Source organism: Halichoeres trimaculatus, unplaced genomic scaffold (assembly GCF_033239565.1).
Source record: "Halichoeres trimaculatus isolate MK-OKI-2021-1 unplaced genomic scaffold, fHalTri1.1 fHalTri1_scaffold_23, whole genome shotgun sequence".
Taxonomy (NCBI): Eukaryota; Metazoa; Chordata; class Actinopteri; order Labriformes; family Labridae; genus Halichoeres; species Halichoeres trimaculatus.
The window spans coordinates 2,769,412-2,793,710 of NW_027437201.1; the positions used below are offsets into that span (position 1 = coordinate 2,769,412).

The 24,299-nt window shown below is 42.6% G+C and overlaps 1 protein-coding gene across 11 annotated transcripts in view; it reads right to left on the minus strand.

The window, feature by feature from the left end:
* The window catches only part of tcf7l2 (transcription factor 7 like 2), a 100,524-nt gene that overhangs the window by 38,628 nt on the left and 37,597 nt on the right, over nucleotides 1-24,299 (minus strand). For 8 of the 11 annotated variants that reach the window (XM_074663980.1, XM_074663982.1, XM_074663981.1 and 5 more), the window contains exon 4: nucleotides 22,745-22,846. The exons of the other annotated variants lie outside the window; for them this stretch is intronic. In XM_074663980.1, the coding sequence (XP_074520081.1) occupies nucleotides 22,745-22,846 (102 nt within the window). The remainder of the gene's footprint in view (nucleotides 1-22,744; nucleotides 22,847-24,299) is intronic. 11 annotated transcript variants of the gene reach the window in all.

The following is a 24,299-nucleotide window of genomic DNA, read 5'->3' on the forward strand; positions in this document are numbered from 1 at the left end:
GAGAGAGCTGAATGGCTCCTCTCAATGCCATTAACCTATTAGATAGTTTTAACAAAGGCCTGGAAATAATGCTACGTGTGCGCACGCAATTACTGCTCCCTCATTTTGAACTTATGAGTAATATGGATGTTTTTTGTTGGGCGACACAAATGGACTTTCAATGAGTTTAAAAGAGAAAACCCCAGACGAGGGCTGAAAATGTCGAACCAAAACAGGAAATAAAAACACCTGTCTCCGGGAAATATGGGGTTAAAATGAGAAATATTTTCTTGAACTCATTTTTTTAAGGCAGAAAAAAACACAATCTTTGAACAGAAGGATTCATTTTGAAGCAAAAACGCTGAGTTTTCTCACAAAATATCCCACTATTTTTCACAAACACATCAAATAAAATTTGATGCTCGTCCTCAGAGCGCTGCAGGTTTTCCCAGAAACAATTTGGAGAGCAATCCTCCTGTCAATAAGTTGCGTATCCTCTTTATCATGGAGGATTTGTTTCTGCTCTTTCACTCATCCTGCCCCTCAACCACACGCTGACCTTCACTGAAATTGTCTTAATCCTGAGGGGTAATTTGAAGAACTCCTGCCCTTCCCGAGCTGATAGCATGTTCAGAGTTATATAAGCGTGTCTGTTCCCAATAATCACCTCTACTTTTCACTTCACTCGAGTTAGCTCGTGTCACCAGATTACTGGCCCCTCCGTATCTACCTTTCCAATTACTTTTAAGAGTTTTGGATGGACAAATTTGCGCTTTCATGTCCCGTGTTAGCAGATGAGTCGCTGCTTCTGGCCATGAAAGGAGAGTTTTTAATGAGCTGAGGTGAGGTTAATTGGTTCGCTAAGATCCTCCGAGTCATGTGCCTCTATATGAAATTAAAGTCCATTTCCTGGAGTTTCCCCCGGACGGATTTAATAACAAACACTTCAGGCCAATTTTCATTTTCCTGAAGAGAGGACGTGATGGGCAGGGGAGACTTGGGTTGTTTGTGCTTGTTTTTTTTTTTTTTTAAAGCAAATCTTCTTCAAAAGAGAGATGGTGAACGTCTTGTGTGAGAGCCAGACTGCGTCATCTTTACAACAAACGTGCAGCGGCCTAGCTTCAACACACTGAAACTGATGCAAACACGCTACGCTACGCTAATCCTCCACAAATGACTGGGCCTTTCACTCGCCATTAGGAACTACATGATGTGGATGTGCCCCGACTAAGAGACCTTGTAATCAACACTGGTGTGAATGTGTTAAGTTCAACGTCTGGTTGAGGGGGGGTTCAATGGTCCTGACAGTGTAATTACGGGTTGCCACCGCAATGCAGCGGCCAGAGCGCTCAGCGCTAATTCAATCCATCTTCATTTCCACGAGCGACGCCCCGACCATTGATGGATAGTTATCATTAGAGAGTGACAAAGCACTGAAACAACTGAGGCGTGAGCTGCAAACTGTGTGTGTGTGTGTGTGTGTGTGTGTGCGTGTGTGTGTGAAGTCAAGGAGCAGCAGGATGTGTCCTCTCAGATACACACTATTGCCCGAGACAGCAGGATTATATATTACTACAGGGATGAATACGGAGAGACGGGATGGGGAAGGAGCTCTGGGTCAGTGAGGGAGGTTGTATCCTTCACACACACACACACACACATGGAATACCCGCGTAGAGTTTGTGTACGTGTACTTGCACAAACAGTTTGGCTCACTGTGACCCCGACACACAGAGAGGCTACGGCTCGACTCACCAGCCTTTTATAGCATGCTGCTCAGACTGCTGACAGACACACACACTCACACACACGCACACTCACACAGGTCTGCAGCCAAACAGTCAACCACAGGCTGTGATTGAGGCCGACTGCTCTGCTCCTCTATATTTTCAGTCTATATATTCAGTCCACCCTGGGTTATATATCTTAATTATGTGCTCTGCCTCTTTTTCCTAAAAGAAGGGGGTGACCGAGCCGGTTAGTCGGGCACTGGAAGCAGCAGCAGGCCGCTGAAATGAGGCCCTTCCAGTCTTTATGGGGCCTCCAGCTCAGCTACTGCATCATTACACGACTTTTAAGCTCAGAACAAAAACACAGTGGATGAATCCTTCCCTGCGTCTTCGCTAGCCTAACCTGCTCGCACAATAGAAATCATCCTGTTTGTGGCATTTTTTCCTGTCGAGCTTCAAAACAAAAGGAAAACTTTTCTCAAAGACTAACGGGCTGTGAAAGGCTGTAATGAGTAAATAGCTCAAAGGGCAGGAGGAAGGAACAAATGGCGAGAAGATTTTTAGCACAGTGCTGTGCTCAATGTGATTATCTCTGCTTTTTCCTCCCAGCTTTAGGGGTCAGCGCCATCTCTCAGCTCACACACACACACAGGTTAGGCTTTGCCATTTCAATGACTCAATTGCATCTGGAGCTCTCCATCGATTGTGCTCAGTGACCCTGCAAAGGCCCATGTGGCGAGCTGCCGCACCACCTCCCTGAGTCAGACTGCGTTCGATGGGGGCCGCTCCTGTCCGTCAACCAGGAGGTGGTGCTACTGGGATGCAGCGCAGCATCTGTTTTTAAACCAGCTTTCCAGATTAAAAAAGAAGCTTCTCCTTCCACCTGAAGTTGCACACACTTCCTCAAAGAGAGAGGCGCACTCTTGTTGTGGCGTCGTCGACTGCTGGCGCTCACACACTCACAGTCAGATGATGCTGCCTGCTCGAATGCATGAGATTCTCTGACTTGTGAGTTCTTGTTCCGCTGGCTCAACGTGAGGCATGAATGGTTCGCTACATCCCATCCAACCTCGGCGCACGTACAGCCACGCAATTAAATCTGATGCTTACTCATGCACATTCCTAAATGCGCTATTATACCCTCACATGCTCTGCATTTACACAACACACTTTGGCGGTTTGTACACATACATGCAGGCATGAGCTCAGCGGCCAATGTGCTGCCGTTAGACTGGCTGGCCTGCTTGCAGACCCTGCAGTTTGTTTAGCAACACTCCTTTTGACGACGCCCGAAGGGTGCAATTAAGCCCAATTAGAGCCTGTCAGTTTTATTAAGAGGCACAGACTGGCCAGGCTCGGGGGCAGTGAGGGGTAGAGGAGGGAGGAGGAAGAACAGAGGGAGGAGGAGAGGCTGCTGCACCAAGCTAGCGCTACTCTCGAGAAGCTAGGCTGAGAGGAAACCGGGGTAAATATGGAGAATGCCAACTGATACATGACAAAAAAGACAGCTGTGACAGAGAAAAATGGACCCAGAAGTGAAGATGTGCAAAGAGCCTGATGGAGTCTTCACAGCCAGTTCATGTTGTGGAGGCAACCTCAGGTGCTCTGGGTTCAAAAACACAGATTACCTTTCTGATGCCACATTAAAGCTGCTTAAAAGTACAGTTTTGTGATCAGAGAACCTGCAGGGATCAATGGACCACAAAACCGGGCCCGTCTATAAATACTCACTGGCTGCAGTGAATGCAGACATGTGTGGATGCAGATGTCACAAAGCATTTTCGGAAGGGGGGATCGGGGGGTGGTGGCTGTGTAGTTATGTGAGCCTGCCCTGATATATTAGCGTGGCTGTGAATAGAGCAATACAGCTGGCTTGGAACAAAAAACGGCAGCATCCCTTTCATCAGCAAATCAAAAAAAAAAAAAAAAAAACGCAAATGAATGTATCATTCCCTCACAATTCCTTTTCCGTCGACCCCTCGACAGAGATGTTTACAGATAGCTATCATTCCCCCTCTTTTTCACATTTGCGCTTGGACATGTTTCAAAAGACGGGGCCTTTTCATCTCCCCTCTCGCTGTGAGGAAATTTGCTCCTTAATGGCTTTCAAAACAGGAAGCGCAGACAATAAAAAAAAGAAGAAGTGAGAAAAACGCTCCGCTCCCCTAGCCACCCACCCCCCCACCCCTCCTCCTGCCTCTTCAGTCGACGCATCCTTTAGCGGAGCTGAGTGCTGCAGGAGCACGCTGCTGCCGTGCCAAGGTGCCAACTGTGCCAGTCACACTGACCTCCATCTGCAGGCAACTTGATACCATCTCTCCAACCGCCGCGCACTCCTGCTGAATGGGTTCGCTCAGTCACAGTGAAGTCTGAATGCCATTCAAGGCTCAGGCTTGGAATTGTGTTTCGAGTTTGTGCGCTATTGTATTCTTTGTTCACAGCTGCTGTGTAAAAAAATCCTTTATCACTACACTGAATACTCGCAGGGTTGTATTGGAGGAATGCACACAGGAATACATTACCGCCAATGTGCAAATCATTCCTCTATCAGGCAAATTAAGGCTGATTTTTCACAAGTCTTTATCAATGACCCTCAGAAGAGGGAGGTTGAATTGCTACGGACCAGCTCAAATTACTACTTAGGATGGTCTCTTGCCACGTACTAGGCTTACTATTTTAATAGTATATGTAGGTGTCTGTTTACTCATGTTGTATTCATAAATCCGCCTCCTGCAGGGCATCCGTGTCCACTGAGTGCCCTTGAACATGCCATGAGTAGTCTTTCCTCGCCTCGACTAAAAAGAGACCTGAAAGACAGCTACACACGCTTCCGCACAGTTGGATAAAACAAACCTTAACCACACAACTCAACCTCACCAAAGAACTTGCTTTTTTCAAAAGATGTTCAGAAGAGTGTTTTTTTTTCCTCTCGCTCTCCTCATCTTTGCTTTTCTCTCCCTGGGTAAAACAAATGCATCATTTTTCAGTATAAAAAAAAAAAGAAGAAGAAGAATCTTTACTCCCTCCTCTCCCTCCCATTGTGCCGTTTCCGTGTATGGAAGTGTTCCCTCCCATTGATTTTCTCCCAGCCAGGGCCCTTCCCAACACGAGCCGCTTCCTTGCTGGTGTCATCTCCTTGTGCCTTTCTGCTTTTAACTGCGTTTTAGCTCTTGTGGCTAAATGTACAACTGCCAAACTGGCTTTTAGGGTGGAGGGAGGGAGAGAGGAGGCCATGGGAGATAAAACCGATACATGAGCTGAAAAGTTTTGACTATTGATTTCTGTTTGATGCAGATGGAGAAGAAAGAACTGTTCAAAGCTTCTGAGAGTCTTTTTGATCACTGCAGATGATCTGGTTGGTTTTGTTCTTGTTTGTATGGGTGCTTGTGCGTTAAAAAGCTTTGTGTCTATACAGTCTGAAGGCTTGAATGTAGACTAACATGCACCTTTGTGTAGGATTACGCCCGTGTTTGCGTCATGAACTTACACTATAATTGCCTGGAGTAAAGAGTTTGTGGATAAGGATTTCAACTCACTGAAGATAAACAAAACAAACCCAGGAAAGACAGACAGCACAGGGAAAAACTGAGCTATTAACACAAATAATCTGAGAAACTGTCCAAAAAAAGAGTTTCGAATGGAGGAATATTCCTAAAACCCATAAATTCAAACCAGGATGGTAAAATCAAAAGCAGAAGAGAACCATGTGCAGAAATCCAGAGATGAAGGAAAAAGCTAGCAGGTGTATTTTCCAGCCACTGCAGCTCCTGCTCCCCACTCCGCTGGCCCCTCTGTGATGAGCGCCTGTGTCCACTGGGGGCTACAATTAGCCCATCAAACTCATTCCAGCCGGGAATCCACACCGCCTCTCCAATCCCCTTCTCTGGCTGTGCGAAGCCTCCAAAGAGACAGGCAACTTGTAAGACGAGGGGAGGTAGCCTTTGATGTGCCAGGTTCTGCCCAGGCCTCCCTTTTTGCTCATATCAAGGCTGAGGAGATATAACAATTAAAATGGCGGGTGAGGCAGGCTGACACCGCAGTCTGCAGCGCGTGGAGCTGGTGAAGCTTGTGGGCCACGTGCTCCCCTGCACGCTCAGGACCTGGTTCTGGGTGCAGATTCAAGTCTCCCAATAAAGGGTGGAGCAATACAAGTCCTTATGCCAGTGCTATAAATCTGTCTTGTGGCTTTTTCTGGCTTCTGATTGGCTGGCACAGTTTTCCTCTCTCAACCTTGTCTTCCCTGTGGATTTTTTATTTTTGTGTTACAATGATTGGACTGTAAATCAAAAAAATCCCCCTTGGAGTAAATCAATGTTAAGTTCATTAATCATCAAGCAATTAAAAAATAACACAAATACTTGCTTTGAGAATCTGTGTGCGTGAACATTTCTCTAAACTGACCCAGATTTAAAGCTCCTGTAAGGATGTTTTGGGGTTGTGTGGATTTTGGCGCCCCCTGGAGACAAAGTTGTGCCTTTAATACATGTATTTAGTATTACTGAATGATATTTTCTGACAAATAATCTAATCCTGCCATTGTTCAACAATCGGTGTTACAGAAAATAGTAAAAAACACTTTTTTGGGAGATGCTGTTCAGCGCCTTATCGAAAGTCTATCTAGTGGTGATGTGTACAGAGATGAAAATTATTACTTTTTTTTTTATTATTTATTTTTTGCTTACAAAGACATATCACTATTGATTTCAGCCTGTTTCATTGCTAGATTGAAAAAAAACAAAAAAAAAACATTTCCTTTAAAGTGCAACTTTAAAGCTCCTGTGGACAAACAGGTACCTCTTACATCTTTTCTGATTTTGTCCTGTAGATGTGAGGAAAGTGTTTTCTAAAGAAATAAAACAAAACAAATTAAAAGTCTCAGCCAGTTCTTGTAAAAGTTAACTATAACAGTTTTCTTTTTTAAATTTTGTGCTTTCAGCAAAGCGTCTCATCTGACACCTACCACCTAACGATGACAACAGTCATGAGAAAATATGATATAATATATATAATAATGATGTCACTGATAGTTTCTGTTATTCATTAATAGATGTTGCTTTTATTTTTATCCTGTTTCATCATCAGTGAAAAAATCTGCACAGGAGCTTTAAGTTCTGATGTTTTTTGAGGTAATTTAAAGGCAACATCACGCTCTGTAGAAATGTTTAACAGTTTGTTTTAAATATGATTTTATGCAGTCCCAATTATTTTGAGAAATACCACGGCCCCAAAAAATATATTTATAGTGAAAGACCTATCTTTTTAAATGAAATTGAAGTCAAATTGTGTTTTTGGTATGACTTGAGATGCTGGATGCCTCTTGTCAGACACTGAACACATTCAGCCCTCCGCTGGGCTATTTAGACTACATTAATCTCATCCTGTATCTATATTTTGATTCATCATCTTATAGAATTTCCCCGGGCTGAGCCTTTGGCTTAACACATCCCATGTTGTGTCCCTGACCCCGTGCTGGACTGACTCTGGGCCAGCGGTTCAGAGGTGCTGCTGTGTTACGTTGTGTAAGACTCGGCTCCACTTTCCGTCTGCTCTGGTGGGGCTCAGTGGCACACAGCCAGGTAATTACACAGCACTGACTACCAACCCTGAGAGAAAGGCCCACTGCCTCACACACACACACAGCACTTACAGCATACTGATCACACACCCCCACCTGCACACACAGACACACACATGCATGCAGTCCCAGCCAAACACAAGGACTACATTATGTCAAGCAGGATTACAATGACTCCAACCTGACCCAGCGCTGCAGCTGCTCTGCCTCTGGCGTGAGTGTGCCTGAATTTACAGTTTGAGCTAAAAGACAGTGCACAGTTTAAACAGGTGTGTACTTATGCAGATGCGCAGCTCCAGCATGTGGTTTGCATTAGTGGCTGCAGTGGAGCCAGAGCGAGCTTTCAGAGGAGCAGGAGTCGGGCCAAACATGTCATTTGGGGCTGGTGATGTATGCAGTTTCAATTCCCTGGATCCAGGAAGTGGATACTTCCTGAAAATTCCTAAAAGGTGAATGAAAAATGCTACTCTGGGGTCGTGTTCGCCGATTAAACATGCGTTGAAAAGTTTGCATCAATCTTTATCGCAGAATAAAGCTGAAGTTGTATGAAGAAATGCTCCACAAAAACTAAAATAAATTGACTATAATGACCAATTAACCTGAAAATTACAGTTTAATGTGTTTTCTCAGCTGCTTAACATCAACTTTCTGTTGTTTCTGGGTTTTGATAATAGTGTGACGTCACTATTTCTACAGCGGAGCATAACAAAGAGTCTGAACCTTCACTTCAAAAAGCAGATATTCTGAATTATCCTCCAAGCTGATCCCATCACCCCTTGTTTCTTTTCAGTAATCCCAGCAGGCTAATCGCTTTCTTTGAGCTGGTAGACTGTAAAATCAAAACATCAAGAGTGCATTCGTAATTTATTTATTATGGTAATGTGATTATTTCCATAACCATGAGTTAATTTTGAAACCTTCAAATAAAGCTGCATGACTCTGAGGCTGGGATGCAGCACAGCAGAGGTTAGCGATTTTATTCTGACATAACAAAACAATGAGTTGGCATAAAGGCGAGTAAATTGCACCAACAAGACAAAAGGGAAGTCATGCTTCAAGAAAGCCGGAGGTATTCTTTCTCCCTCCTTCTCTCCCTTGTTGGTTATTCCAGACTTTTTCCAAAGAAAGAATCTTGTTCAAAAAAAAAAGAGATGCCATGGATTCCAGTGAATGCCAGTGAGAATCAAGCGAGCTATTCATGCTGCCAGTTGATTTAGGCACGCCTCGCTACACACCAATCAGCCCGGCCCCCGGCCCTCGCCAGCCACTCACTTGTCTGCCATTCCAACACAAGATGGAGACAGTGCCAAAAGTTCCAATTAAAATATCCATTTGTGATGTCTGTGCAGAAAAAAAGGAGTAAGGAAAAAAAAAAAAAAACGAGTACCAGGCTTTTTCGATAGCGTAGGAGAAAATACAACAAAAGCTGCCAAAATTCTGTGGACAAGCCACACACTTAAGAGTTTTCTGTCTACACAAACTAAGTATGAAGAGTGTGTGTGTAGGCAGGATGTGTGCACGCAAGGGAAAGTGAGACAGACAGAGCCTGCATTTGTGTGTGTGAGAGTGGGAGCGTCTTGTTATGGAGGAACAGAGCATGTTGCAGATAAGAGGGCGACGCTGTTCAAAGAAGAAGGCAGGCCGGTAAAGTGCGCGCCGATTCGACATCGTCGCCTTACTGTCCCTTAATGAGCCTGGAGAGGAAGTCTGGTGTCCACCGAATCGGCTCCTGTCTCGCTCCAAATCACGCTGCCGGGCTTTTTATTCAAATCTCACACACAACTGTCACACAGCCAGTCTGGCCGCGCTGTTTTTCTTACTCCAGGAGGATGTTAACAAGACAAATGAATGAATAAATACACAAATAATGCGTTTAGGTAATGTTAATAATGTATGAAATGGGAGATGCTTTCTGACAGTAACGCTGCACTAAGGATTCTTCCTAACTTTGGTGACAGGCTTGTTTATTTCCTTTCCCAGAATGCAATTCTCTGCATCTTTTGCAAGCGGTGTCTGGCCATTTCAGGGCATCTATAGCACATCAACAAAAAGTGGTCTGACACATCAGTTTAGACTGCTTCATGAAGAAAAGCCTGTTTAACGTCAGGAGGGAGCTATTGCCTTCTTCCTAAACTTCAGGTGTGATGATGTGACTCCAGGTCTTCCTCTCACCCCATCACACCTTCAGGTTAGACTGATCACACAGACATTTAACAGATCACTCTTGTCCATGATAGAAAAGATTCTGGGTTTAGAGCTGGAGATGGATCCTGTGTCTCTTTAACTGGGCCTCCCAAGCCGATGCTTAACATTAAAGCATAAAAACAGGATGTACTGCATCCTTACCTATGCAGCTAGCAAAAACGTTATACTGCAGCAGATTACTGACAAAGTACCAACTGTTAAAGGCTGGCACAGACTGTACATTCAAAAACAAAACAATTCTTTAAAGTTTGGGACTCAAGTCTGGGAACTCTATTTGAGCTACGTAAAGCCCGATGGCTACAATGTTATGATGCAGGGGTTTTCCTGATTGCTCGTACTGTTTATTAATAATGTAACCCCAAATATTATCTATTTGAATCTGAATTCTGAATTTTTTTTAATTGTACAGACCATATTTTGCACGTATCCATTCCATGTAAAAAAGTAAAGAATTAATAAAAGTTAGGGCTGCCATGACAAATTGCTAAAACCGCTAAAAATCCATTTGTGAAAGCGTCAACGTTTTTTCATAACTGATGCAAGGTACTGCTCCACATACACTCCTTTCATATGTTGTGAAATACATGGTATGTCTTTTAGGACTCATTTAGTCTTCTTATTAAATTGTCACGCCATTTAAAAACCACGAGGAGTTCATTAACCCGACGTTAGCATTAGCGTTAGCTGCTACAGATGGTGGTAGGGCAGAGGGAGCGAACTGTTTGACCTGCAGGTGAAAAGATTGAGGACACATTTTTATTTATTTGTCTTTTTGGCCCAGTAAGTTCTTCACCTGATGACATAAAAATATATTTTCTGTTATTTTGCCCAAACTGTTGATTCTTCAAGTGACAATACATTCATATCACTTTTTATACTTTATAAATGTAGCATCTGGTCAGCTTAAGCTATGTTCAAATATGATGTTTCTTTGTATAGATCATTAAGCAAACAATAGTCATTAACTAAAATATCAACACTTTTGGTTTTGCAAATTTTACTATTATATATTTCATCCTTTCCTTTTTTTTTCCCAATGATTCATCGATTAATCATAACATAATCATCAGAGTAATCAATTACTAAAATAATCATAAGCTGCAGCCCTAATATAAGTATTGTTAAAAAAAACAGCTCATTCAATGACCTCTTTTATTTTGAAAGGATGCATGAATAAATTCCAAAAGCATCCACACATCTGCATCTGTATGAGAGAGTAGTCTAACCCTAGCATCACCTGCCTTGAAAGTACAGTCCCAAACTTCTAGGACTATTATAAAAAACAAAACAACAACAAAACACAAGAGCTGGGAAAAAAATGCTCAAAGAAAACCGACTGGGTAGGAAAATAAAGCCTCACATCTAATTCCTTCCCTGGGCCGAGACAAAAGCAGGGCCTGGCACTCAGGCGCTATCGACTACACAGGCTTGGAAGACGGAGAAGAAAAAAAAAATAACAACACGCACATCAAAACCAGAGCCAAACAAATCCAAAGAAAAGTTCAGATAGGTCTTCAGTGGAAGCGCCAAGAAGAACCAAATCAAATAAATTGGGGGGTGAGACTTGCTCAGGCTGGCCCAACAAACCGGAAAACACGGTTTGGAATATATGAGGGAGGTGACAAGAGGACGATGCTAAATGACTCACAAAGCAGAAACACTGTGTTTACCCCGAAAAAACTCCAAATATGAAAGCCCCCTCTCCTGTTAAAACATGGGCGGGAACAGAAAGCTGAATTCAAGGCGGCTTAAGTGCTCGCTGGAATCACTCAGCATTCCAGCGTTTTCCACACACACACTCACACACACATGCACAGAGTTGAAATGTGACTGTGACAGTGTAGTCATCCAGAACTGTAAATTGTTCTTCGGGGAATTTGGCAGGTCTTCATATTCTATCCCTACTATCTGCCTTTCTTCTCCAGTGTCTGCATCACTCCCATCACAGGCCGGCTGAAGATGTCTACACAACTGACACAGGGGTGCAAAGGTCAGGGATGAAATTTAAAGACTCATCCATGTTTATCTGGAATATTAGCTCCTTCGCTTAGCCTAGCTTTGCCTAAGCTGCACAAAATATGGGTGTCAGCTTCTGTGAATGGTGCAAATATTTTAGCTTTAGGTGTTAAAACATGAAGACCAAACTTTTTCCTGTAGCTGCTAAATTGCTACAGAAAAAATAAAAACGGAATGATGCATTTAAAAAGCAACTTTTTTCACTCGTGTATGTTTTTTTTATGCCTTGCTGTACAGGAGTTGTTTTTTCTTTGGCTTAATCTTTTATCAGACACTTAAATGCTGAAAGTCAACTTTTCTTTTGGAGCTTCAAAGCTGTGAACTGTGAACTCAGGTCACAAGTTTTCCAACAGACAGATCAAGACCTCAGTTCTAAAACAAGACGTCCCATGCAATGTTTACAGACTCAAAGATCAGATGAAGAACTACCCCTTTTCTTCACCTGTGCTGGAAGCTTCTTACATACCAAACAATCCTGATTCTACTTTGTTGTGATTGGTCGGATCAAGTGCGCTCAAAAAGCATCCTCCTCTCGCCAGCCAAACTCGTCACACCTTCAATAAAGCTGTCAATCCTGATATAATTCCTTCAGTTTAGCATTTTCAACCCTGTTTTTTCTCAAACAAGCACATCTCCTGTACCTGCATCCTCCAAGGTATGCACGTGTTTGTGTGTCCGTGTGTGTCTGTGTGTGTGTGAGCGTCATAACACTCAGGAGCCAAAAGCTACTCTAAAATCTGCAGGCCACCCCTGGGATATTCACTTAATCACTTCAACCCCTTCTGGAAAGTTCACTTCCAAACTTCCTGGAAAACGAAGCAGACTTTTCTGAGGAAAAACAAAGAGGGTTTAGCGCAAGTAATAACATTGTGTTTAATCCAACACAACATCGCCTCAAACAGCAGCGAGAGCAGCAAGCCAAGAGGGGACTGGTAGCAAAAACAAATCAGCGCTCCTGAAGATGGATGTTCGTAGAAACGCAGAGTCAAGTACGAGGAGTTTATCTTCTGCAAAATACTGCGAATTAACAATGAAACCACTCATTTACACATCAGCAAAATTAAAGTGTTTCCTCTGCTCCACTCCTGCACTTATCTCATCTTTTTCTGAGTACTTCCCCTCCTCCCTGTGGCTCAAACCTCAGCCCCTGAAAAAATGAGGTCATGTATCTTCTTACTCAAGCCCCCCCTCCTCTCTTCTTCCTCCACACCTCTCCTCACCAGCACCTCTCACTCAACATCTCATTCCATCACTGCGGCCAAATCTGCCTCACCCCCCTCCCCTTTTTTATATTGCTTCTCCTCCCTCCTCTCCCTCACTCCCACCCTTCCTGTGCCCTCAGCCCAGTGCTAATTGGTAAATCTGTTGAACCATGCCAGCCGCAACAATGAGACACCTGGAGTTCTGTCAAAACAAGTTTCCCTGTGAAACGGCCTCCAGTGTTCATACAGTAGCGCAGGGAGCTGCTGAGTGTGTCGTCGCTCTCGAGGCTGGCTGCCCAGGAATTGTGTTATCTTGGGAAATTAATCGCAAATAAGATTATTCAACAATTTCACTCCTGAGCCTCACCCCTGTCACCACCACACACTCTGTGTCCACTTCGCGCAGGCCTGCGAGTCAGAGCTCAGGGTTAAACGAGTTCAGGTTGTTGTATGTAAACACATGAAACTTCTAACCCGGCCTGACCTATCTCTGACTGCCTGTCATCCAAAACTTAAGTCGCACCCTCGACGCAAGGATACTACAGACACGCTGGTGTAGACAAAGGTGTGTTTGTACGACACACACTCAGAAAGACAGGCACACCCAACAGCGATTCCTGCCAGACCTTGTCAAACAAGTTCTAGCAAAGGCGCTTGTATAAGAAAAGGAGGGGAGGCAGGCAGGGAGCTGACATGGGGAAAGGAATGCTGTTGTTTTTTTATGCTCCTTTTTCTCCCTAATAGACGAAACCATCATATTAATAGCTGTTCGCACAATCAAGCATGATTTACCTTCTTCCCTTCATTCTTTTTTACTCCTTTTTCTTTTCAAGGACTTGTGTTATTTACTGGCAGCTAAGGCCCTGCAGAGTGTGCAAAATCAACAAGCAATTGATTAGTCAAACAATTCAAGTAGGCAGTCCACAGAGCCACGGTCGCCTCAGAGGAGATTAATAAGTTCTCCTCTGGGCTTTGTAATGCGTCTTCCTGCCCAGAGAACCAAAACAAGGCTTACTGATGTCCTCAATGAAATCAACTCTAACTTTGCATTTAGGTCCCACTTTTCAAAATGACTGAAGATACACAGAGGACACTGAAATACTTTGAATTAGAGAAACACATGCTGTGTTATTTCACATTCAAGTCCAGTCAAATTTGATCCAAATCTTCATCCATTTCACAAAAACAGAGTCTCTTATTACTCCCTCTCCCTCTCTGAGAGGCATTTAGAACCAGATGCTGGCAATAAAGAGAATTTTCTTCATAACAGTGCAACAAAACAAAAAAATACAAACAGAGAGACTCCCCCCTCATGCTGTTGGATTGTGAGCTAATTTGAACCAAATACAGCCGCAGTGACTCCAAAAGCTTAACCAGAAACAGATAAAGGTTAGGCACGAGATAGAGACAAACAGAAAACACAATAAGGAGCTAAAACCAAACAAAGCTGGTCAAGAATACATCACGACAAGCCCGCAATGCTGGGCAATCTCTGTTTAGTAAGCACTTTGGGTGAAAGTGTATCAAAATATCTCTCATAAAAACATCCCATCATCTGGATTGACACTGTAGACATTTATAAAGAAAGCACACAAAGCAGCAGCGCTGGATTAAAGCACAATGCACAAACAACACAGCATGATTATCAGCAATCATCACCAGGATTTAGGCTGCTCTGATTCTTTTTTTTTTTAATCATCATCATTAGGTGTTAATTTGCGTGTGGAATCAACCAAAAATCCAACAAGATATTTTTGGAATTCAAAGGTCTCTCACCAAATGAAATTGGTGAAGGCTCAGATCTGACTGTCCGGGGAATTCCCAGCAGAAGGACCCCTGAAAGGCAAAGATGGACGTTCCCAAGTCACACAATTATATCAGCTCTCCATCTCTTGTACACTCTTTCTCTCCGTCACACATACATATACAGAATATATACACACATCCTTCTGCACACACTGCACACAATCCCAGGCAGCCAAGTTTTATGCAAAAGAAACATTTCCTCCCTGGAAATAATGCATCCCCTGGCTTTTTAGTTATTTAAACTACTACCTCTCCACTGCTGGCTCAGCTCTCTCCTGGGTGCGTGTTTGGCCCCATTATTACTAATTTTAAACACAGGGAACCAGCTCTGCTCTGGTTACATGACTGTTGGTACTGGCTGGCTGGTTGTTAAAACATTATTTCACTTTGGTAGAACATTTCATCTCCTCAGCATTTACACTTTCACAGATATTCAGCCGGGCTAGGGAGCCAGGGTCACCACAGATGTTTCAAGCCTAATATCTGGAACTAGGAAGCTAGCATGATGTAGCACAAAGGAGTAAATAATCTCTCTCTGGTTAGGAAGTATTATTTTCCCAGTGTTTGAGCTATTAAAAGGGCATTTATGAAGTAAGCGCATTAATCTTTGCTGACTAAAGATGTAATGGTACCATTGTTTTACTTCCTGATAACAAATCTGATAGCTAGCTAGCTTGTTACTGATGCCTAGCAAGGAGCTACTTCTTCTGTGTAAGAAACAATACTGCAATAAACCAATTCATATTTTATTTGACAACTTTTAGTATAATATCACCTGGCTGAGTTTATTAGAGGAATCTAAACTTTAAAAACAAACAATGCTCCAGACAACAAATTAAGCTAACATTAGCAGAAGGCTGATTTAGCTCTGCTCCTGCTTCCCTGACAGGACATTGGAGTTTTATCATGAAACTGCTTTATTTTATGCTCCTTATTTACTTTTTTTTTCATCATACATCAAAATAAAACAATAAATCATTAAAATGTGTAACTGGAACTTGTGTTATTTTTTTATCTTTTTTTTTTAGCTAGTTGTTTGTTCTTGTCTCTTATGACTAATAGAAGGAATTATATGATTGTCTGTATTTTTTCTGTGGGGGGAAGAATTTCTAAGAAAAATTAAACCAATTTTTGAAGGACTAATAGTTTATTACATTGGACTGGGGCATTTTTGGGCATACATGCTGTAACCTGATTCCCATTTATGGTGAAACTGAAGCATTTTCGATATTGGTATCGCAACAACTACAATACTGACTACAGGTCCCCAGAGCATTCATTTTTTTATATTTTCTTCACTTCACTGTGTACTAAATTTAAATCTGTGACCTGCCAAGTCTTACTAGCTGTTCAAATACAAGATTCTTCAGAGGATAAGGCATTCAGAGGTTAACTTGGCACATTTGTATCTACTGCCCCTAAGAGCAAAAACTCAGATCTCACATCTCCCCGCAAGATTTCAGGAGATGGTAGAGGACAGGAAAGGAAGAAAGAGGAAAAATAGGGAAAGGGAGTTATTGATTTCCTAAAGAAGAAAGGACATGCCAGTAGAAAGTCTCAGAACATGCAGAGGAAAAAGCAACAGGGCCTGTAGTTTACAAAAGGTCTCCAAAAGCTACTGTGCCGGTCGCTTTCTCTGCACAAAGATCACTGGGTTCTATTTGTACTTGTGCTTGACCCCGAGGCCAGCTAGATAACTCTTCCAACAGTGAACACTGTGGTTATTGGTGAAACACACACACAAGTACACACACTAACAGATACACATATGTATTATTCCTCTAAATGTGCATGTCCAACACAGAGTCACACGTTTCCTGGGGTAGCTTAAGTTCAGCAAGGTTATACAACGGTCAAATACCACAGCAAGGAAAATACACAACTTTTCCCTGGAGCTATTAACACACACACACAGAAACACTCAGACAACACAACCAACTGCTGTCTTCAGTGACTACAATCACATGTTGTAATGGGCTGCTTCCTCAGCTACATTTCAGCACTTCTAGTGGACAAATCCCAACAAATTTTCTACAAAAGCTGAAATTTTGAAATCTGCTTGATTGGTTATTTTCAATCTACCCTAACTTTGAAGGGCTTAGGTTTTCTGTTGTGTCCATAAAGGCAGGATGAGACTCCTCAGTCATTGTTGTGGTATTGTTGCTGACTAAGCCAACACTGAGTGGATTGTCTGCTAGAACAAGCGGCCGTCCAGACTGCCGGACAAAGACTGAGGTGCTCTCATTTTCATTGTCACAGTTCCCGGGCCTGACGCCACGTCTCGACTCGGCCTCAGAATTTGGCTCCAAGCTGGTGATGTAAGCGTGACCCCTCGAAGAAATGTGTTGTCTGGAGACGACAGCGAGAGACAGCTCACAGGCACAATAGTCTCTATCTGGGGTCTACATCAGAGATATAGATAAAGTTGTAAAACAGGCAAATGAACATTAAGATTTCTGAGTATCTTTTAGAGAAATTTAATTTATAAATCATAGTTAGCATTGTTATACAAGTTTGATGATTAAACTAAAGCTAACATGTATATCTTATATTTTTAATATAAAATTAATATTAATATTTTTATGCCCTAAGTAAAAATAACCATCAGCAACAAAATGCTTTATGCTTTTTTTAAGAATCAATAAGAAACGGTTCAATCCATTAACATCATTAGCCTTTATGCTCAACGATTGCCTTATCGATTCTTTACATTACGCCAGTACTGCCAGACCTTACATTGGCTATTCACTGTAGCTTTCCTAGCTTAGCATTTAGATAACAGTTTCCCTGGAAAACTCTGATTCAGGAATTTCTGCTTGAAGTTTTACTGAAGAACTGGACATACAAAGAAATGTACCAAAAATGGACCAAAAATGATATGGAAAAAACAGTGCTAGCTTGATGCTAATGTGTATGGGAAATTACATTTTTATGCTCATGGTTAGCATACATCAACCTCAATTTTAAGACAGAATTTTAACTTACATTAAAGAAACACATCACAGTTACTCACGCAAGCTTAATGTTCTGAACAACCCAAAGCATTGCTGTAACCACTTTGAGACACTAGATGGCCTACGTCAGCCAATCACATTTAACAACACAGAACATTACCGTCAAGTGACGTGTGATATGTACTTATTTTTATTTATTTATGCCCAATTGTTTATTTATTTACTTATAAACTTAATAAAATGTTGGCACAGAAAACCTGTAAAGCAACTTTAAAAAATTCACAAGAGGAATTTATAATGAAATCAATAAAGAATCGGATCGATAAGCAGAATCAAAAAGGGCATTGGAATCAATAAAACCTTATCAATACCCATCCCTAATTATGAGCCACTTTGTCCACAGGGGGCGCCAACATGTAGGAGCTTTAAACTTCCAAAAGTCAAATTCTGAGTGACTATTATGAAGAATTACCAGCATGTTTCAGGCAAATAATTTTCAAATCAGTTTAGGGGGGTCCTTTAATTTGGCCAAAAATGGGACCAGATGCAAAGAAAAAAAAAATTTGGAAAAAAAACCCTAAGCACAAATTGAACACTGAAAACTGGCTCATGCTTGCTGGAAAGGTTGAAGGTGTAAAGGGGGATGCATTCACAGAAAGAAGACAAAAGAGGGGGCAAAGAGGTTATGGGGAAAAATGTACAAAATACAGTCAGAAAGAGCAATTTAAGGTCGTGGTACAAGTCAGGCAGAGAAAGCCTTCAAGGTGAAGCCTGTGGACAGTGTGTGGGTGGTGCCTGCTGACCATGGGGTCGCTCATTAACAGCTGAGGAGGCCAGGCATCCCAGAGTTCTGGGCAATTGTCTGGCTAACCCAGGTGCACGGCCTATTCAGACCACAGGAAGTCCCCCTTTATCCCCATTCCTACAAAATGGACAGAGACGCGGTCAAGGAGGGTGAATATGATCGCGCTTCTGTCTTTTCCAACACAAACCCAGAGGTGCAGTCGCTCGTTTGGATCCACAGAGTCATTGTTGGATGTGTTTTTACTTCTGTGAGGGTTTTTATTGAACAATATCAAAAACACATCAGTTCCTGTCACACAGCCTCTTCCCAGCACACACTCGTCAGAGGAACAAGTGAGGCTGAATGGGGATAAATAAGCATGTTCAGGAGTTGTAAAAGGCTCAGGTGGGAGGTCTTACAGGCCATAAAAATGGCCAGATTCCATCACTTCCTCCACACTAATTACCATACACTTGGAGCAAGTGCCCTCCCTCTCCTCTTCCCCGAGTCTATGCTTCACTACCTCTGACACACACCACACACACACCAGAGTACACAGGGAGGCACAGTTGGGAAATGGTTAACACTCCAGCCGTCCCCTGCTGCCAGTGAAAGCCCACAAAACAATGGAGACATTGTTCAAGCTGGGCTAGGCTCTAGACTTTAAGGCTGTGTATGCCTGTGTGTGTGTGTGCATGTGTGTGTGAGTGTGCACGTGAATGTCAGGAAAGTGGTTTCTGCGTATATGCTCTTAACATTTGCATGTTTCTGCCCCAGTTCCTGGAAGAGCAAATTAAGAAACGCGACTCAATAAGAAAATTGTTTTGAAGCTTGAAATTAAAGTTTGTTTGATTATTTCTGCTACCAGGTTAATTAATTAAATCATTTCTTCATTTCAAGTGTTTTAGTGGTTATAAAAAACACACTACCTCCTAATTGATCTGCTGTTTTTAAATCCACACATCCACAAAATCCCTGACAATATCAAATTAAACCATCACAATAAAAGCCAAGCTGACAAAGAGGGCACTGTTTATGATCTTTCCCTCAGGAGCTGTGTGAGGCAAAAAAAAAATATTTCTTAGAGTCTCCCCCTCAAAAAATACACATCAATAGGTGGATAAATATTGAATAACTTTTAGCCAATAGCATAAAAGTTCAGCGGCGGCAGGTTTTGAGGCTGCCTGCGGCGTGGTCAGGTACTTCAAAAGGGCCCTGCGTGGCCCCCTTTGAGGGCATGATAAACAGGGGCATACAGCGCGCCCTCAGACAGAGCGGCCTGCGTGAGGTCACTTCCTCCTCTCTCAGCCGCTCTTCCAGCTCTCCACATCCGATGAGACCTTCCTCCTGCATCTCCATCTTTTTCCTCGGACATCATTTTCCACCAGGCTTCTCCTCAGCCGTCTCTATCTCTGCTTTAATCGATTTCTACCTGTCTGAGGGTCACTCCGGCTTCTGATCGCTGTTATCTCACGGGCCAATCAACAGCTTCTTATCACTGGAGATGGAGCCGGCGACTGCTCTAAGCAGGGAGAGGTCAAGGTGTTTCTTTGCATTAGTAAACAAAAAGAAACTACTGTTTTCAGCCCTGATAGAGGAGGAGACCACATGAAGGAGCGCCTTCATAATGTGGGGAAAACAGAGAGGAGCACTTCAGTGATTGAGTGACATTAGCAGGAGACCATGTGGGGTTATCACCGGCGTTCACAAAGCTGTCCACACTCATCTGTCTCCTCTGTATGTACAACAGGCAGTATGATGCAAACCAGGGAAACATTCAATCACACTTCCCTCGCAGTCAGAGGTGGATGCTGGAGCAGGAGGGTAGCAAGCAACAATACAAGCTGCATTTCACATCTGATTTTATCACTCGCGCTAACGGAGAGTTGTGTGCCTGTGCCGCGATGCTGCAATGCCTCTGATCTCAGCCGCCTGTGTACCCCATCAAACAGATCACACTATAGGGCTGGGCAACGTGAGCAGCAACATTACAATATATGGTCTGATATTGATCAGTGTCAGGCCTGATAACCACATTAGTTTGACTGTGATTCTCGCTTTTCTTCTTTGAACTGAAGAAAGAACCAAGAGATGACGGGAGTTTCTTTCGCTTTCAGAGACTCAATCCTCAAAATCCATCTGATTTCTTAACCTTTTGTTGAGATTTTGCAAATTTGAACAAGTCTCTAAAGTTTGTTCCAAATTGTGACAAAAAAACAGAATCACCAGTCCAAATTTAATCAGTCATACTTCAGTTTAAGGCCCAAAATTTAACCAAAACCCTTAAAGAGAAAGCACGACAAAGATTTTAAAAGCATCCTAACAAATATGTTTTGTGAATATTACAGAGTTGGCAATTCTCGCAAAGATTTGGGCGATTTTCAGCTCAAGTTAAGCCAATAACGTGGCTTCATCTGTCATTTTCCCTTAAAACCAGACTCTCTTTGTTTGGTGTCACTGCTTCAAAATGTCCTGAAGAGATCAACACGTTGTAAAAACACATTGTTGCCCACTGTTTTGTTCTACAGTCGATCCATTGTGTTGTTAAAAGTAGGTCTGCACTTCAGCAACGCTGAACGCGAGCTTATTTTTTCCATCTGTCTGGTTGTCCATCTTTGTTGTTTCAAGTTTGTTTTTCGCCCCACAGCCAGTTTCTGTTCTGTGATGAGATTCTGGTGTTTGTTCAAAGCTTGTGAGTGTTGCAGACTTGACTGTTTGTATTTCAACGCTCTGAGTGTGTCGTGAAAAAAATGAATGTTTGAATTTATTTTTACACAATCAAACCTAAACAAATAAGAGCTCCGTTGTTACTATAGACTGTCATTGAGTGGGTTTATTCAAAGCATATTCCTGAGCGAGTATGAATTATACAATGATGTCATTTATGCTTTCTAAAAAGTTGGAGAATTACACGTCTTTAACCTTTAAAAGTGAATTATATAGCAGGAGTTGAGGTGGATGTGAGCCGGCAAGTATTTACAGCCACATGACTCATCGCAGCATAAAACCTCAAGTATTTACCTGCAGCTTTTTTTTTTCACAGCCTACGACCAGTTTAATGACTTCACAAGAGTTGGGACTCTTTTCTCAGCGTCTCCCAAAATAACGGAGTACGAAGAGGCCCCTGAACTCTTTGGTATAAAAATAACAGCAGCATCGCAGGGAAAGATAAGGAGGGCCTGTGCTGGGGTTGTTTTGTTCAAAATAACACTGTCATCGCTGGCTCTTTGTCTTGAAACACAACTTTTGACAAGGTTTCTGTTTCAAATAAACAGCCTTGTCGACTCCTGCTATTTTAAGACGTGCTTAACTTAAACGGGCAGAATACCAAGGAGGCCGAGGCTCGCCAATTTTTGAGTAACTGCTCGGGATGGTATTTATTACGCGCCATAAAAGTAACTGAAGTGATCAAATGTCAAATGTGACTCAGAGGGACGCTGTGTCTTGACGGTGTAATTTGTGTGATAAAAATCATCAGCACCTCCTGTGTGAGCAGCAGCAGAGCCATGGCGACTGCTAACGACGTTGTTGTTGCACATAAACAAAAAGGCTCAGCGGTGTATTATTAGCTCCTGCGCTGTACAGTAACCACAGCAGACACTGCATTCATGAGCACACAAACTGGAAGACGTCTTCACTTAAAATCATTACAAATGCTTTTTTTTTTTTTTAATCTAAATTTTCATAACGATATGCAGAAGACTCCAAAACAAAACAACAACTCTGCTGATGTTGGCCCAGGGGCGCTCATCATCACCTCGCTAATTCTGCTCAAACCCCACTCTCATTGATTTTCCTGGCTCCCTCACCCTGTGACCACATACGTACACCTCCCTGTGCTCAACCTTTCGCTGACCTCCTGAAAAGTTGATGCCTTTGGCTAACTACTAAGTTCAACTGTTCATTCTGGAGCTGCTATAGCCTCTTAGATATCGACATGCCTGGGGTGGATGCTCTGTTATGTGTATGTACTCCATATGCCCCTATAGCCGTCCAGCCAACTCTCCTCTCCTTCCTGAGCACTCCTCCAACTCTGTGGCTAGGGGAATCAATGCTGTAGGAGCGCCCACACTTCCCTCAAAGACATCATGTTAGAAGCCCGGCGTTGGCTCACTCTCATGGAGAAGTTGTCAACCAGCGTTCTTTTGTCAACCAGCGATGGTAAAACTGCTTAATGTTATCACTTTCTCTTCTGATTTACTGCACCTCAACCCAGGGACAATCACTCTGTCTCAATTACACAAGAATCAACCTTTTCTTACCTAATTTTTCACCCACAAAAGATAAAATGTGCATGAACCGCCTGGTTAGCAACTGAGATTCAATCAAAACATCCGTTCATTGGGAAAAAAAGGAGAGCTGTAACACTCCAGGTGTTTTCAGGAGGTATGAGAGAGAAAAAAACAGGCTTTGTTGTCTTTCTGTTATGAAAAAAAAGGAAGAAGAGTTTGGGAGAAGAAGAGGAAAAGGTACCGGGCGGAGTTGTTACTTACAACGATGTGTGCCGGTGACGGGGACCTGGCATCTTTAAGTGCTTGTCTACTCTGAAGACCTCCTGGTTGAACATCTAGCAGGGGCCATTTCATCTGTAGGTACTGAATGGCAGAAAGGAAACAGAATGGAAAGAAAGAAACAAAACATGTTAACAATGCAGAAATCAAAAAGGAACAAATTAAAAGTACGACAAAAAAAAGGGAGACGACATTTCTTGACGGGGCATACGGGTGTGGAAACTGAAAAACATGGCAAACAAAGATCTTAAGGCAGATGGTGGATGAGGTGAGGATGGCCTCGAGCATGCATCTGAGAGTCCAGCAGGAGGGAACGGAGAAGACGTGTAACCCGAAAACACAGCACCATCCTCTTCCTTTTGTTAGCAACGCTCCGACAGCGTGAGCAGAAAACAAAACACATCATTTTTTAAATGTTTCTCAAAGCAGCTCACAGGTGACTCCACTACGTCACGTACTCTGAGTCAGGAGAGGGCAGAGGTTAGAGGGAGCGCTGTGCGCCGCTTGTGACTTTAAGATGACCTCATGTCGTAAATGTGACTGTTGTCAGACTTTGTGAGCCATAAAGAGGTTAAAGCGTGGCGTTTCAGCACGCTCCTCTGCAGGGTAGACCTCCTGACTGCCTCCATAAATGATTGACTTGGCCTCTATCAGAAGTCTCCCTTTCTTTCTCCCACTCTCTCTCTCTCACACACACACACACACACACACACATACACATACAGTAAAGGAAAACCAGATAAGCAGAAACAAGGGTCATGAGAAACATCTGTCTTTCTGATATAAACTGGGTGGAGCCTTTTTTATTGATGACAAGTGCTGTGCTGACTGTTCTACCTCAGATGATCTTCTCCCACTTCATACATAATCATTTCCAACAGAGGAACGTACTTTAGAAAGATTCATATCAAAATAAAACCTTGTTTGAGTTCCTGAAGCAGGTTTTTCTCTGTACCTATCAGCTGCTTGGTGTTGACATTACTCCATGCTGTGATCCAGACTCTGCAGGTCAATGTCACAGCCACCTTATAAGAGGGGGAGGGAGGGGTCATGACAGCCGAGGTCACAGAAGTGGGTGGTGTACAAAGAGGTGTGACCTCAGTGGAAACTTAGGTGAAAGTTTCAGGAATTTTGATGCAATGAAAATGAGTTTGATTTACAAAAATATGGATAGGGGTGTCATTCACAGAAAAATACTCATCAATACAAAGTCGAGAAATGTTTATTTTACAAACACTGCTGAAAGCTAGAATGGCTTTTCAACGTTTCAATCCTTTTGGCATTCTCTCTGGACAAAATGATACATCTGAACTCTACTGATTTTGTTCTGCACATATGTAGTCAGGGTTTTTCATTAAAAGTATCCTCATTTCAACTGTAGAAGTATAATTCATAGAAAGTGATTTTTTCACTGCCTTAAAGCTCCAGTGAATCCTAGCATTTGGCTTGATTTTGGTGCCCCCTGTGGCGAAAACAGTACAATCTAATAGGGATGTCCCTATACAGATTTTTTTTTTTTGACCTCTGGTCTGATCTG